Source organism: Trichomycterus rosablanca, chromosome 2, assembly GCF_030014385.1.
Source record: "Trichomycterus rosablanca isolate fTriRos1 chromosome 2, fTriRos1.hap1, whole genome shotgun sequence".
NCBI classification, from domain to species: Eukaryota; Metazoa; Chordata; class Actinopteri; order Siluriformes; family Trichomycteridae; genus Trichomycterus; species Trichomycterus rosablanca.
This window is the reverse complement of record NC_085989.1, coordinates 31,402,976-31,418,590: the sequence shown is the minus strand read 5'-3', so window position 1 is coordinate 31,418,590 and position 15,615 is coordinate 31,402,976. Positions and strand designations below refer to the sequence as shown.

The 15,615-nt window shown below is 40.6% G+C and overlaps 1 protein-coding gene across 1 annotated transcript in view; it reads left to right on the top strand.

The window, feature by feature from the left end:
• csmd2 (CUB and Sushi multiple domains 2) overlaps positions 1-15,615 on the top strand; it is a 472,613-nt gene that overhangs the window by 436,854 nt on the left and 20,144 nt on the right. Inside the window, exons 57-59 of the mRNA XM_063014411.1 lie at positions 2,741-2,923; positions 8,403-8,579; positions 13,017-13,196. Coding sequence (XP_062870481.1) covers positions 2,741-2,923; positions 8,403-8,579; positions 13,017-13,196 — 540 coding nt within the window. The remainder of the gene's footprint in view (positions 1-2,740; positions 2,924-8,402; positions 8,580-13,016; positions 13,197-15,615) is intronic.

Here is a 15,615-nt window from a genome sequence, read left to right as displayed (position 1 = left end):
TTGTTTAACATACTTTGCAAAGATATACTAAACATCTATTTGAAAACAGGTATATGAGGAGTATATTAAATTAAATGAAACTTAAATTTAACTAAAAGTATACTTCATGGTAATGTATTTATTAAAAGTATACTTCTGATAATTTTTGAAAAGTATGATAAAAGTTTACTTGATCAAAGTATGATAATATATTTTTAACGTTTGAAATAAGTACAGACATTTGCTAGTTTATTTATAGTATACTTAGATGAATATTAGTATATTTTAAGTACATTTAAGTACACTTTTTTTCACTAGGGCAAACAAATTTTCAGAGCTTAAACATAAAAAAAGAAATCTTTTATTCACAAATGTATACACACGCTTTACAATGGCACTCCAAATTGTGGCCAGGTGCATCTTGTTTGCTCTAATTATTCTTGACATATGTCTAGAATTCACCTAGAGTCTAGACTCCACCTGTAGCAATCTGAATTGATTAGACACAATATAAAAAGGCACTCACACGGGTCTATAAGAGAGCATAATTTACCCTGAATTGTGAAAGCAAAAAAACAAGCCATGAAGTTCCAGGAACTATCTGTATAACTGAAAAAAGCAGACTAGGGCAAGAATATAAAGCAATATTGAATATTTTAAGAGGTTCCTGGAACAAAGTAGTCTCTAATGTTTAATGTAAGAAACTTTTCACATCCTTCCTAGAGTTGGCTGTCAGACAAAAAAGACCTTGGTCAGGGAGGTAAGAAAAAACTTAATAGTCACTCTAAAAAGCTCCAAAAAAGTCTTGTTCAGAGATTGGAGAAGCTGTTAGATGAACAACCATTTCTACAGCACACCTTAAATCAGGTCTTTATGACAAAACTGGCAGCTGTTGAGTGTTGTTTTTAAGATTTTAACATCATGTTTACCTTTGTTGAAAGGTGGGTAATTTACACATTATTTATTTATCAAGTTTAATGTCAAACACAGTCACAGACAAATTTGTATCTCCAATGCACCTAAATTACATGTCTTTGGACTGTGGGTGGAAACTAAAGCTCTCTTAGGGAACCTACGCAGTAGCAAAGAGAACATTAAAACTCCGAGCAGAAAGGACCTGGAATGCTCCTTCTAGGAACTGAACCTAGGACCTTTTTGCTGTTTCACTGACGTGACAGTGATACCCACTGAGCCACTGTGCCACCCTCATCTGTTGAGTAAAAAGCAATTAACAACCTGCTTAGACTTTGCTAATCAATATGTAAAGACTTTGATGGGATGAATATTTGGGAAGAATATCAAGTACTATACATAACCTGCCTAATATCATCTCTACAGTGAAACATGGTGGTGTAAGCATCATACTATGGGGGTGTTTCTTAGTGGCAGAGATAAAGAGGCTTGTAAGAATTTAAAAAAGGCTGAATGCAGCCAATTGAGGAAAAATATTTGTAGAAAACCTCATCCTGTGAGGTGAAGACACCTGAAGAGTCCACAGATGTTTGACATTCAATCTGACTGAGCTTGGAAGGATTTGCCATGAACAATGGGATAAACTGCTTAAATCCAGGTGCACAGAGCTTGCAGAGATATATTCAAAAAAAAATTTAACTTTTACAGAAAACTCTAGAAAACATGTTTAACTTCATCATTACGGGTGATTGAGCATAGACTAATGGGTAAAAATGACAATTATATCAGCTCCAAACCTCAGCACAATAAAGGGGGCAAGTACATATACATTGATCTGGAGAAGCGTACATGGCCACCCTAATAGCATTGAACATATTTCAGATCTCAGTTCAGTCTTTTATAAAAAAGTGAAAAAATACAGCCATAATGCCTAGATCAGGCCATCTGTTCTTGTATGTACAGAAAGTTTGATGGTGTTTGATTCTTTTAATTCTTTTCATTAGTTACTGATAAAGAAATGTTTCATATTGTAATATAATATGAATAGAGTATGTTGTAAATGTTTAAAACTGACAGTGATACAAAGTTTTGGCATGGTTGGCACTAAAATGGTCTTGGTAGAGTGTCAATCTGGTACAATTTTGGAACAAATTAATTTGAAATGTTTTTGCAGATGTTTCAGACTCCATTCTTAACAGTCAGTGTACTTTATTTACATTTGTAAAATACACAGTCGAGTCACATTATTATGACCACCAGCTTATATCCAGAATAACCGTCGTATGCAGCACGGACAGCAGCTAGATGGCTGGGAGTGACTAAATAAGGTCCTGGTAGGTTGTCACAGGTATCTGAAGCAATGCTGACTGCAGTGCATCCTACAGCTGCTGGAGGGTGTGTGGGGGAGGATCTATAGAGCGAACACGACAATTGAGGTGTCTCAGAGATGCTCAATTAAGTTAAAGTTTTGGGAATTAGGGGGCCAGGGTAGTACATGGATGTCTTGGTCATGCTCTTTCAACCACTGTTGGACATTTCTAGCCGAGGGACATTTCGCATTGTCTTGCTGGAAGATCCCATCCGCCCCTAGGAAGACAATTTTACCCATGGCACGTTCACTTATGACAGCAACGAGGGATATGTGTGCAGACAACCTATCGCACACCTTATATACCCACCAAGCCGTCATCAAAAGTGGTCATAATAATGTGACTCAACTGTGTAGAAATTAAAAGTAAAAAGGAGAAAAACATGCCTGTTAATATTTGTCTACATGAAAAGAAAGCCTTGCATTTGTTTAAAGTATAACTCTAAAAGTATTTCTATTTATATGCTTGTATTATTTCAGGAGATTTAAGTGGGAGGTGTGGTGACCCTGGTATTCCGATGCATGGTATCCGTCTGGGAGAGCAGTTCTCCGTAGGCAGTGTGGTGCGCTTCAGCTGTGAGCCAGGTTATGTGCTTCGTGGTTCTTTAGAGCGGACCTGCCTGGCCAATGGCACCTGGCTTGGCACACAACCGGAGTGCCAGGGTAAGTGCTGTGTGATGTGGAATATATGAAACATGGATGCATGTTCGGGATGAATTATCACAGCAGTATCCGATAGAAAACATAAGCAATTGTGAATAATTTTTATCTGCTTTGGAGATGTAACAGAAAGACAACCCTACAAAAGGGAAAAGCATTGCAGGCAGTAGCCACAGACAATTCAATGACTTCTTCTAATCCTCCCTGACTGATCCATGACTGATCATGAGTGTCCTTGTCACTGCTGGTGGCAGGAGGCAGTGCCTGCAGCCCATTCAGATTGCACAGGTAGTCCTTCTTCTCCAGGATGGCACATCCATATATGTCATTGCAGGAAGGTTTGCTGTGTATCCCAACACAGTCTCAAGAGCATAGAGGAGATAACAGGACACAGACTATTACGTGATGAGAGCCGTATGCTGGACAGGGCATCAACCTAGCAGCAGGATCACTATCTGCTCCTTTGTGAGTAGAAACCTCTGAGATGTTATGTATCATTGCTTCCAGCGTTGACAAGTATTTAGGAGTTTACTGATGCCCTGATACAGGTGTGGAAGGACATCCCCTAGGACAACATCCGCCGTCTCATCAGGAACATGGTATTGTCGGGAGTGCATGACACAAGGAGGCCAGACACACTACCGTAATGAGTTGCCGTAACGAAATTCAAGCAAATTGGATCAGACAGTAATTTCAATTTTTTACATTGATTTTTGGTGTGATTTTGAATCCAGACCTCAGTGGTTTAAAGATTTTTTTTTTTTTTTTTATACTTTTGTTCAAGATTCAAAGCCAAGTCCTAAACCTAAAACCAATCTAAACATCTAAAACCAATAACATGAAGTTGTGCATCTATACTACCTTCTACACCACATAACCACCAAATCTTCATCTGATAAAGCACATATTGTGATTATTATTTTATAGAGATGCATAATGACGATGTTGGAGGTTGGAGGTTGGCATGTTGACCTAGATGGAGAAATGGGTCTTGGGAAACTGTATTTTTACATGCATTTCACTGTACTTACACCTCACCAAAACTTACAAATCGTGAATTGGTTGCTCTTAATCGCCTCTAGGTGCAAGTTAGTAGGTGAGTGTGTAAATGTGTGTTGCCCTGTTAAGGGTGTTCTCCTGCCGCTCAGGTGGCGCAGTGGGTAAAAAACACATCCGGCTGGGCTGAGCGGTCACATGAACTACGATTGGCCTGTTATATATATACATGATCAGCCATAACATTAAAACCACCTCCTGGTTTCTACACTCACTGTCCATTTTATCAGCTCCACTTACCATATAGAAGCACTTTGTAGTTCTACAATTACTGACTGTAGTCCATCTGTTTCTCTACATACTTTTTTAGCTTGCTTTCACCCTGTTCTTCAATGGTCAGGACCCCCACAGGACCACCACAGAGGAGTTATTATTTAGGTGGTTGGTCATTCTCAGCACTGCAGTGACAATGACATGGTGGTGGTGTGTTAGTGTGTGTTGTGCTGGTATGAGTGGATCAGACACAGCAGCGCTGCTGGAGTTTTTAAATACCGTGTCCACTCTATTAGACACTCCTACCTAGTTTGTTCACCTTGTAGATATAAAGTCTGAGACGATCGCTCATCTATTACTGTTTGAGTTGGTCATCTTCTAGACCTTCATCAGTGGTCACAGGACGCTGCCCACGGGGTGCTGTTGGCTGGATATTTTTGGTTGGTGGACTATTCTCAGCAGCGCTGCTGTGTCTCATCCACTCATACCAGCACAACACACACTAACCACCACCATGTCAGTGTCACTACAGTGCTGAGAATGATCCACCACCCAAATAATACCTATTCTGTAGTGGTCCTGTGGGAGTCCTGACCATTAAAGAACAGATTGAAGCAGGCTAAAAAGTATGCAGAGAAACAGATGGACTAGAGTCAGTAATTGTAAAACGACAAAGTGCTCCTTTATGGTAAAATGGACAGTGAGTGTAGAAACAAGGAGGTGGTCATAATGTTATGCCTCATCGGTATGTATATATATATATATATATTTGTTCTGCTTTGTTCTCCTCAAATCAGAGCGGGGATCGGAATAAGTGGAGAGGAAGCATGATGCAATCGGGCAATTGGACGTGCTAAAAAGTTGGGAGAAAAAGGGGAGAAAATGCATAAACAAAATACATAGTGTTCTCCTGACCAGGATAAAATGGAAGGTGAAAATAGCTACATAAAAATGTACATGGTTGAAGATATAGCTAAATAAAGAGACAGTAAAGAGACTGTAAGGCTCTTTTTTAGAGCTGGACTTTGACTAGGGCTCTAGGGCTTAACAGTAGTATAGTATCACCTGGGGTGTACACATGTTCCACAGTCCCACTACTTGCTTTTTTTTTTGTCTGCCCTTTTTCTATCTGCACACTGCTCTCACTGCAGTGTGAATGCCACTGTGTCCCCCCGGTCCTCTTTCTCTCCTCTGCCTCTCTGATTATTCCTTGCTTTCCAATTCATTCTCTCTTCAGCTGCATTGCCACTCTACTTTCTTGTGAAATGCTTGCACAGTAAGGTATGTCAGGAGAGCAGATGTACCTGAGTTAATTACCTGTGGGGGCATAAGTGCCATTTCTCGCACCTCTAATTATGTCATTTATTTAAAGGCATGGCCAGAATATTTTCTGGAAAATATATTTACATTTGAAATGTATAACAAACAATTTTCCTCACTGCTCTTTTGCTTTCAATTACTTACAGATTTATAAGGTTTTGTAAGTACATGTATGTACTCAATCAATACTCAACACTGATACACATGTTTATGTTTATATTGATTTAATTGGGTTATTTACTTCTTACCAATGGATCCCTTTTTTGGAGGGGGGTTTAGCCATAGTTCATAGCAGAGGTGAGTTCACATAAGGACCATCATAGACAAATTGGTAGTCGTGTTTAAGAAAAAAACAAATACAGGAACATGCCAAAGAGCAGGAACTGAACATTAGAATCAGGAACAAGATCAAGGAACAGGTTATTAGATACAGATCCTAACATAATGTTCAGTACAGGATTTGACCCTACAGTGTTTATTAGGGATAACAGGGTGGCATGGTGGCTCAGTGGGTAGCACTGTCACCTCACAGCAAGAAGGTCCTAGGTTTGATACTTAGGTGGAGCGGTCCATGTCCTTTCTGTGTGGAGTTTGCATGTTCTCTCCATGCCTGCATGGGTTTCCTCTGGGAGCTCCGGTTTCCTCCCACAGTCCAAAGACATGCAAGTGAGGTGAATTGGAGATAAAAAATTGTTCATGACTGTGTTTAACATTGAACTTGTGTAACCAAAGTGTGTAAAACATGACGTTAAAATCCTAATAAATAAATAATATTAGGGGTAACAGGGTTATAAATACACAAGCTAAGCAAGAGGTGATATGAAACGGGAAGACAATGAACAAAAGAACAAATCACAGTGGGAGGCAGTGACAGGGTGTGTTCAATGTCAAACATAGTCATGGGTTTTTGTATCTCCAATTCACCTCACTTGCATGTCTTTGGACTGTTGGAAGAAACTGGGCCTCCTGGAGAAAATCCACACAGACACAGGGGGAACATGCAAACTCCACACAGAACGGACCTGGACCACTCCACCTAGGAATCTAACCCAGGACCCTTCTCTCTGAGGACACAGTGCTATCCACCGAGCCACTGTGCTATAAAGTAGCAGTGTTATCAAGCTTTTGCTTTGATATGTTGTTTGTTAGTTTTCACCACACTCTCTTTTAAGTTACATCCAAGCAGAACTGCTGATAATGAACTTAATTTTGATGCACCCCATGTCAATTATTTTTTGTATGTATGACTTCTACTTAAGGGGCCAATTTGCACATGGGGGGGGGGAATAACCATCTAATTAGAGGGGAAATTGCTAGGAAAATGGCTTTCATATATAATTAAAACCGATCCCCTGTGTGTTTTCTTGTTAGCTGTTCTTCTGGCCTTTATGAGTTTGTGTTCACCTGCTCATCACTAAAGTACAGTCAGTCTAAAGCCCCAAAGTGCCAAGGTGCTAAACTACTCTATGGATTAAAATCCAAATAGATGATGAGCTTCCAAGACTGGGCAGGGGTTTTGACATGAGCTAGGTGGGTTAGGACTCTACAGCAGTGCTGCTGGTTTTAATCACAGTAAGGACACCAGGGATCTTGATTCATTAACACAGTCCTTGCTCTTTTTTGACCTATGTCACTGTGCCCTTGAGCTGGGTTATTATCGCCAACATGGCCACACTTGCTGCCACTGCTCTACCTTTAGTGTAGCAGCCAGGAAAAGAGTTGGCTCAGTGGCATTGCTGTGATTAAATAAAGGTTAAAGCAAAGGGGATTGCCCATTAGTGATTGGAACTCTTGCTAACCATGTATCTCTGATCCACCAAAACGTTCAGAATCTCAGTGTGTTTACTTTTTTGTTCTTACGCACATTAAAACACAAACAAGCTTACACTGATCAGCCATAACATTAAAACCACCTCCTTGTTTCTACACACACTGTCCATGTTATCAGCTCCACTTACCATATAGAAGCACTTTATAGTTCTACAATTACTGACTGTAGTCCATCTGTTTCTCTGCATGCTTTGTTAGCCCCCTTACATGCTGTTCTTCAATTGTCAGGACTCTCCCAGAACCACTGCAGAGTGGGTATTATTTGGGTGGTGGATCATTCTTAGCACTGCAGTGACAATGCTGAGTTAGTGTGTGTTGTGCTGGTATGAGTGTTGTGCTGGTAGACACAGTACAGCACTGATGGAGTTTTTAAACACCTCACTGTCACTGCTGGACTGAGAATAGTCCACCAACTAAAAATATCCAGCCTACAGCATCCCGTGGGCAGCATCCTGTGACCACTGATGAAGATCTAGAAGATGACCAACTCAAACAGCAGTAGATGAGCGATTGTCTCTGACTTTATATCTACAAGGTGGACCAACTAGGTAGGAGTGTCTAATAGAGTGGACAGTGAGTGGACACAGTATTTAAAAACTCCAGCTGCGCTGCTGTGTCTGATCCACTCAACCAACACAACACACACTAACACACCACCACCATGTCAGTGTCACTGCAGTGCTGAGAATGACCCACCACCTAAATAATACCTGCTCTGTAGTGGTCCTGTGGGGGTCCTGACTATTGAAGAACAGCATGAAAGGGGGCTAACAAAGCATGCAGAGAAACAGATGGACTACAGTCAGTAATTGTAGAACTACAAAGTGGTAGTATTGTTATGGCTGATCAGTGTATTTTGTACTTGTAATTATTTTACCCTAGCACCATTCTATGGGGCAATGGGGTCCAATCTCACTCACAAAAGGCCTCTGTGGCTGCAGGTCTTTGCAATCCAGAATGAAGTATTGCTTGTGCAGGGTTGGTATAGATTGGACCTCCCTGCTCTGGGGGTTTGCATTTATAGCACCTATTCTCTTCACACTTCTCTCTATTTTCCTTTTAGTGGTCTCTTGTGGCAATCCTGGGACCCCTCGGAACGCGCTGATTCAGTTCCACGATGGACTGGTTTTCTCCCGCTCTATTACATACACTTGCAGAGAGGGCTACTATTCAACTGGCCTGCTCACACGCCACTGCACAGTCAACGGAACCTGGACTGGAGACATGCCTGAGTGTACAGGTACTCTCACAACCTTAATGTTACTACAATAATATAATTACAGCTTTTACTGCTTTGGGAATACTTTTTACAAGATTCCAAGAAGTGTGTGATTTATTTTTAAGATCAGGCACTGATGTAGGGCGAGAATGTCTGCCTATTAATCAACATTATAATCCATCCCAAAGGTGTTTAAAAGGGTTGTGGTCAGGACTCAGGCTGGTAAAACTCCTCCATAGTGGCATAGCTGTCAAGAAGGTAATGCACAGCAGCAGGGGTCCTAGGGCCCTAGGTTTGAGCTTCATGTATTTCTGTCCGACCCACAAAGAAGTTAAGCAGGATAAAGCCATAAAAATGAATAAAATAATAATCAAATAGGTTTAAAAGCATTTAATATTCTAACAATAGAGAGAATTTATGATATGCAGTGTAAGGTATAACACATTTTCAAAGCTACATATAGCCAAACAGTAGCAAAACTATGTACTAAAATAATTAGTAATTAACAGTAGGCACAGTAGGGCTCTCGTTGTGATAGGACAGCACAGCTTCAAAAACCTGGATTATTTTATTATTTATTCATTTTTGCTATTTTATTTATGCATTTTTCTCCCAATTTAGTGTAGTCAATTCGTCTTCCGCTGCTGAAGACTCTGGTCGTGTCCAAGCAGGGTATATTCGCCTGCCTCACGCTCCCTCCGACGCGTGCGCAGTACACAGACCCCTTCTGATTTTCCCACACATTCTGTGAATTCGCACATGAGGCCCGTATTCACTTGTACAGGTTCCTAGGGCTACTAACCAAGATCTTTACACAGCATTAGTCCAGTCTTTACCTTCCCAGCAGACTTTAAATGTCCAATTTGTCTGCTGCAGGCACTGCCAGTTATGCCTGCTAGAGGGCACCCAGCTGATCAGTAGCAGAGCTGCGGTTCAAACTCAGGAGTTCAGAATCTCAGCGCTGGTGTGGTAGTGGAAAATCCCACTGTACCACCTGGGCGCCCTTGGATTCATTTCTTACTTCTAGATACTGTATGTTGTAAACATGTAAGTGAATTGAATGCTCTGGAATTCTTAGTTGGTGTGAGTGGCATCCAACTCTCGCATCCAACCCTCTGATTCTAAAGATGAATGATGGAATGAATAGATGTACAGATTTAAAATATGCTTGACTTGTTAAAACAAATGCAGTGAATTTTGTAATTATACTCACAAAGATCATCAATCTAACAGACATCAGGATTTTTCATGTCATGTCTGGTTTCTACCTTTTAACCTACACTATTAAGTTGCTTGCCACATAATGGCACCACTCGAAACTAACTCTGAACACATACTTTCAAATACTCCTTTTTTGCTATATGTTTAAGGATTGTATAAGCTTAGAATGAAAACTATTTGTCCAGATGAAGCCATGGACAGTGTTTGGGAATAGTCTGGGACATTGTTTCGATTTTTTTTAGCCTTGAATATAAGCTGATCATAGAAACCTAAATCTGCTGTGTTGAAGAGATAGAGATTAGCCTTGTTCTTCCTCTTAGTATCACTCCTAAAACACAATGGATACAGCTCGAGCTAATAGAGGGCATACGCAGCCATTGTATTTGCTAGAACACTTATTTTCAGAGTATTTTTACAGAGGATAATCTGGTTGCGCTGTCAGAAAAAAGTGAATATTGTCGTAACTGCTGACACTTCACAAAATAATGTTTTCATTGTTCAGTGATATACACTTCTTGTAAAATGTGCCATGAAAAAGCTATTAAACTAAATTAAAAAAATCTAATTACATTAGAGATATCAGGGCTGGGGTTGGAAAAGGATTAGTGTGATAAAGATGTTTTCTGTAGTTAGTAGGAAAAAGCTTTTTACCCTTCCGTTTTTAATAAAATAAAGCAATTATGCAAAAGTATTTATTGTATCTATTTATCATGTATTTAAAATGGCCCAAAATATTAAGATAAAATTAACAGACAGAAACATAATACCGCTTTCGCCTTTAAATGACACACGTGTTAAACATGGCGTTAAAACTCAAATAAATAAATAAATAAATACATATACAGTGTATCACAAAAGTGAGTACACCCCTCACATTTCTGCAAATATTTTATTATATCTTTTCATGGGACAACACTATAGAAATAAAACTTGGATATAACTTAGAGTAGTCAGTGTACAACTTGTATAGCAGTGTAGATTTACTGTCTTCTGAAAATAACTCAACACACAGCCATTAATGTCTAAATGGCTGGCAACATAAGTGAGTACACCCCACAGTGAACATGTCCAAATTGTGCCCAAAGTGTCAATATTTTGTGTGACCACCATTATTATCCAGCACTGCCTTAACCCTCCTGGGCATGGAATTCACCAGAGCTGCACAGGTTGCTACTGGAATCCTCTTCCACTCCTCCATGATGACATCACGGAGCTGGTGGATGTTAGACACCTTGAACTCCTACACCTTCCACTTGAGGATGCGCCACAGGTGCTCAATTGGGTTTAGTCCATCACCTTTACCTTCAGCTTCCTCAGCAAGGCAGTTGTCATCTTGGAGGTTGTGTTTGGGGTCGTTATCCTGTTGGAAAACTGCCATGAGGCCCAGTTTTCGAAGGGAGGGGATCATGCTCTGTTTCAGAATGTCACAGTACATGTTGGAATTCATGTTTCCCTCAATGAACTGCAGCTCCCCAGTGCCAGCAACACTCATGCAGCCCAAGACCATGATGCTACCACCACCATGCTTGACTGTAGGCAAGATACAGTTGTCTTGGTACTTCTCACCAGGGCGCCGCCACACATGCTGGACACCATCTGAGCCAAACAAGTTTATCTTGGTCTCGTCAGACCACAGGGCATTCCAGTAATCCATGTTCTTGGACTGCTTGTCTTCAGCAAACTGTTTGCGGGCTTTCTTGTGCGTCAGCTTCCTTCTGGGATGACGACCATGCAGACCGAGTTGATGCAGTGTGCGGCGTATGGTCTGAGCACTGACAGGCTGACCTCCCACGTCTTCAACCTCTGCAGCAATGCTGGCAGCACTTATGTGTCTATTTTTTAAAGCCAACCTTTGGATATGACGCCGAACACGTGGACTCAACTTCTTTGGTCGACCCTGGCGAAGCCTGTTCCGAGTGGAACCTGTCCTGGAAAACCGCTGTATGACCTTGGCCACCATGCTGTAGCTCAGTTTCAGGGTGTTAGCAATCTTCTTATAGCCCAGGCCATCTTTGTGGAGAGCAACAATTCTATTTCTCACATCCTCAGAGAGTTCTTTGCCATGAGGTGCCATGTTGAATATCCAGTGGCCAGTATGAGAGAATTGTACCCAAAACACCAAATTTAACAGCCCTGCTCCCCATTTACACCTGGGACCTTGACACATGACAACAGGGAGGGACAACGACACATTTGGGCACAATTTGGACATGTTCACTGTGGGGTGTACTCACTTATGTTGCCAGCTATTTAGACATTAATGGCTGTGTGTTGAGTTATTTTCAGAAGACAGTAAATCTACACTGCTATACAAGTTGTACACTGACTACTCTAAGTTATATCCAAGTTTCATGTCTATAGTGTTGTCCCATGAAAAGATATAATGAAATATTTGCAGAAATGTGAGGGGTGTACTCACTTTTGTGATACACTGTATGTTGTATCCACATTATGTTGCTGCCATTTTGACTCCTCTTGTTGTGAAAGAGCTGACAAAGGGTCATGGTTAGCATGTGCTTTTTTCTTTGACAAGCATAGCCACTGCTTATTTTTGAGAACAACATGGTGGCTAAGTGGGTAGCACTGTCACCGCACAGCAAGAAGGTCCTGGGATCGATCCCCAGGTGGGGTGGTCCGGGTCCTTTCTGTGTGGAGTTTGCATGTTCTCCCTGTGTCTGCATGGGTTTCCCCCGGGTGCTCCGGTTTCCTCCCACAGTCCAAAGACATGCAAGTTAAGTTAGGTGAACTAGAGATACTAAATTGTACATGACTGTGTTCGATATAACCTTGTGAACTGAAGAATCTTGTGTAATGAGTAACTTCTGTTCCTGTCCTGAATGTAACCAAAGTGTAAAACATGACGTTAAAATCCTAATAAACAAACAAAAGCTTATTTTTGAACTAAGGTTCTTGCAACATCATTTGACAGATCAGCACACTTGTAGAAGGGGTAAACTGTGCCCTTCCCTACACGTGAGCTTTAAGATACCCATTATGAGTATTGATTATTTTAGGGAGAGACAGGAATGCCATTCATTCCACTCAAAGATTATGGTCAATCATGCTTTCTAGGCTTCTTGGACACTGATAGCTATGGCATCATTGGGAAGCCAACTGTTCAGACGAATCAGACGAACGCTCTACTGTAGTAGCAATAATGTTTAATAATTTAGGTGCTACTATTTTTATCTTTGTAGTTGTCATTTTTCCATAATTCTGTTCTTTTTCTTGATGCAGTTATTAACTGTGGAGACCCAGGAGTGCCTGCAAATGGTATCAGATTGGGAAATGACTTCACATACAGTAGCTCTGTTAGCTTCCAGTGCTCTCCAGGCTTCACTATGGACGCCGATCGTGCCTCCATGCTCATCTGCACAAAGGATCGCACCTGGAATGGAACCAAGCCTGTTTGTAGAGGTAAAGATTAGGCTATTTTGATAATGTCCTACAATGGTCACCCTTATATTGACAAAAAAGGTACAGTGTAGATTCTTTGTGTATGTGCTGTAATTGTTAAAATCAATGCACTCATCATTTTTAAAACATTTGAACTGATGTGTAGCACTTTTTAAAGCTTACAACTTACTTGCATACAGCTGGCAGGTGAAAGTTTCTCTACAATGGCGATCTATTGGCACGCATTTATAATTCTTGAAAACATTATTCCTCACTAATATTAGTATATATTCAAAGCAGTATTACTGAAAAAGCATACTAATTATTAGAGGAGTGCAAAAGTTCTGTCCGAATATAATATTGGGGCAGGGGCTGCACAGTGGTTAAAGCTCTGGGCTAACGATTGTAGGGTAAAGGGTCCAAATCTCGGCTCTACCCAGTAACCTTAGTTGGGCCTTTGGAAAAGCCTATAACCTTTTCAGTTATGTAAAATGGTAAAGTCTGTACTCTGACCCTGTCTTCCAAACAAGATGGAAAATGTATTTTAGAATGTGTGTATACTTGTCAGCTTTGGTTCGATTAAAACGAACCCTGGTGCGGTTGCTCTGTTGGTGCACTTTGTAGCAGTAAGTATAAACACGTCCTTTCAAACTTTGGTGCGCACCAAATAAATGGACCGAGATCACTTAAGCAAGGTGGTCTCGGTCCATTTCTAAGCGTATTTTGTGCAATTTATTTCAGGTGTGAGCTCAATAAGAATCAAAAGCATCTAAACTAATCAAACATGACATTCACAAGATGCCTTGGCGAGAGAACCGTGTAACCTATTAAGTGTGCAGTGGAGGAATTTCTGGTGCTGTTTTTACACCTTCATCTATTTTACCACCCTATGATGTGTTTCCAGGTGGTAAAATACCACCAGTTATACCCAACCCCAATAATTGCATTAAGCCTATCAGGGTGCATTGCACAGGGTGCAGACTGTAACCGAGCACATTTAGGGCTGAACTCATAAAGTAAGAAATAAACTGTACTGAGACAGAATTATGGGGAACATAACTGTACTTTACAGACTGTTTTAAGGCACAACACAGAATACAGAGAGAAATGAATGCTACCGTGCAGCCGAACACACTTTCCCATCGATTGTGGAAACCCCAAAGGGACAAAATGTGTTCAATATGCAATACAGTGAACATTCACTGTGTACTGCATTATAGAAAAGTCTGTTACATGACCACTGGCTTGTAAAATACGTCATATGTGCATCATATGCCAGATTTTTGGTTTTATTTTGATTGTAAATTTAGCTAAGCAAACCAGGACTAAAAATGCAGCAATATATCATTTTCTTGGTTGGTCCAGACCAAGGGAACCGAACTCAAAGTTTAAACACAGCACCATACTAGTGTAAACGCATACAAGACAATAACAATGACTTTAGAACGGATCAAATTTACATTTTAAATCAAGCAGTGATTGATATTTACATTTACGACATTTAGCCGATGCTTTTATTCAAAGCGACTTACAATTATGAGCATATAGAGTCAAAACAATAGAGGGTTAATGGCCTTGTTCTCTGGCCCAACAGAGGCAACTTGGTAGACATTGAGCCTGAACCAGTGACCTTCAGATTACTAGTCCAGTGCCTTAACTACCAAGCTATCCCAGCCCCACATATAGAACAATTATGAGATTTAAACAGAATGCATTAGCATATTTTTTACTTAATACATCAAACACTCATATATATATACTTACAGACTTACACCTAGGGATGATTTAGAGTAATGGTTCTTGAGAAGTGGAAGACAAGATTATTAACCCTTGTTCTGTTTGGGGTCCATGAGAGTGCCTTTTTGATGGCTCACAAAATACATACGCATACAAAGCTTTACATAATCTTCCACCTCTTTCTCTTTGGTTAACTTGGTTAATTAATTTTGTTAGGGGTGGCACGGTGGCTAAGTGGGAAGCACTGTCTAGAGTAAACACGGCGTGGATGGATGGATGGATGGATGGATGGATGGATGGATGGATGGATGGATGGATGGATGGATGGATGGATGGATGGATGGATGGATAGATAGATAGATAGATAGATAGATAGATAGATAGATAGATAGATAGATAGATAGATAGATAGATAGATAGATAGATAGATAAGCACTGTCGCCTCACAGCAAGAAGGTCCTGCGTTCGATACTCAGGTGGGGCAGTCTGAGCCCTTTCTATGTGGAGTTTGCGTGTTCTCCCCGTGTCTGCGTGGGTTTCCTCCAGGAGCTCTGGTTTCCTCCCACATTGGAGATTGACTCCACAATTGTCCATGACTGTGTTCAATATAACCTTGTGAATCTGATGAATCTTGTGTAACGAGCTACCATGTCTGTCATGAATGTAACCAAAGAGTGTAAAACATGACGTTAAAAATCCAAAT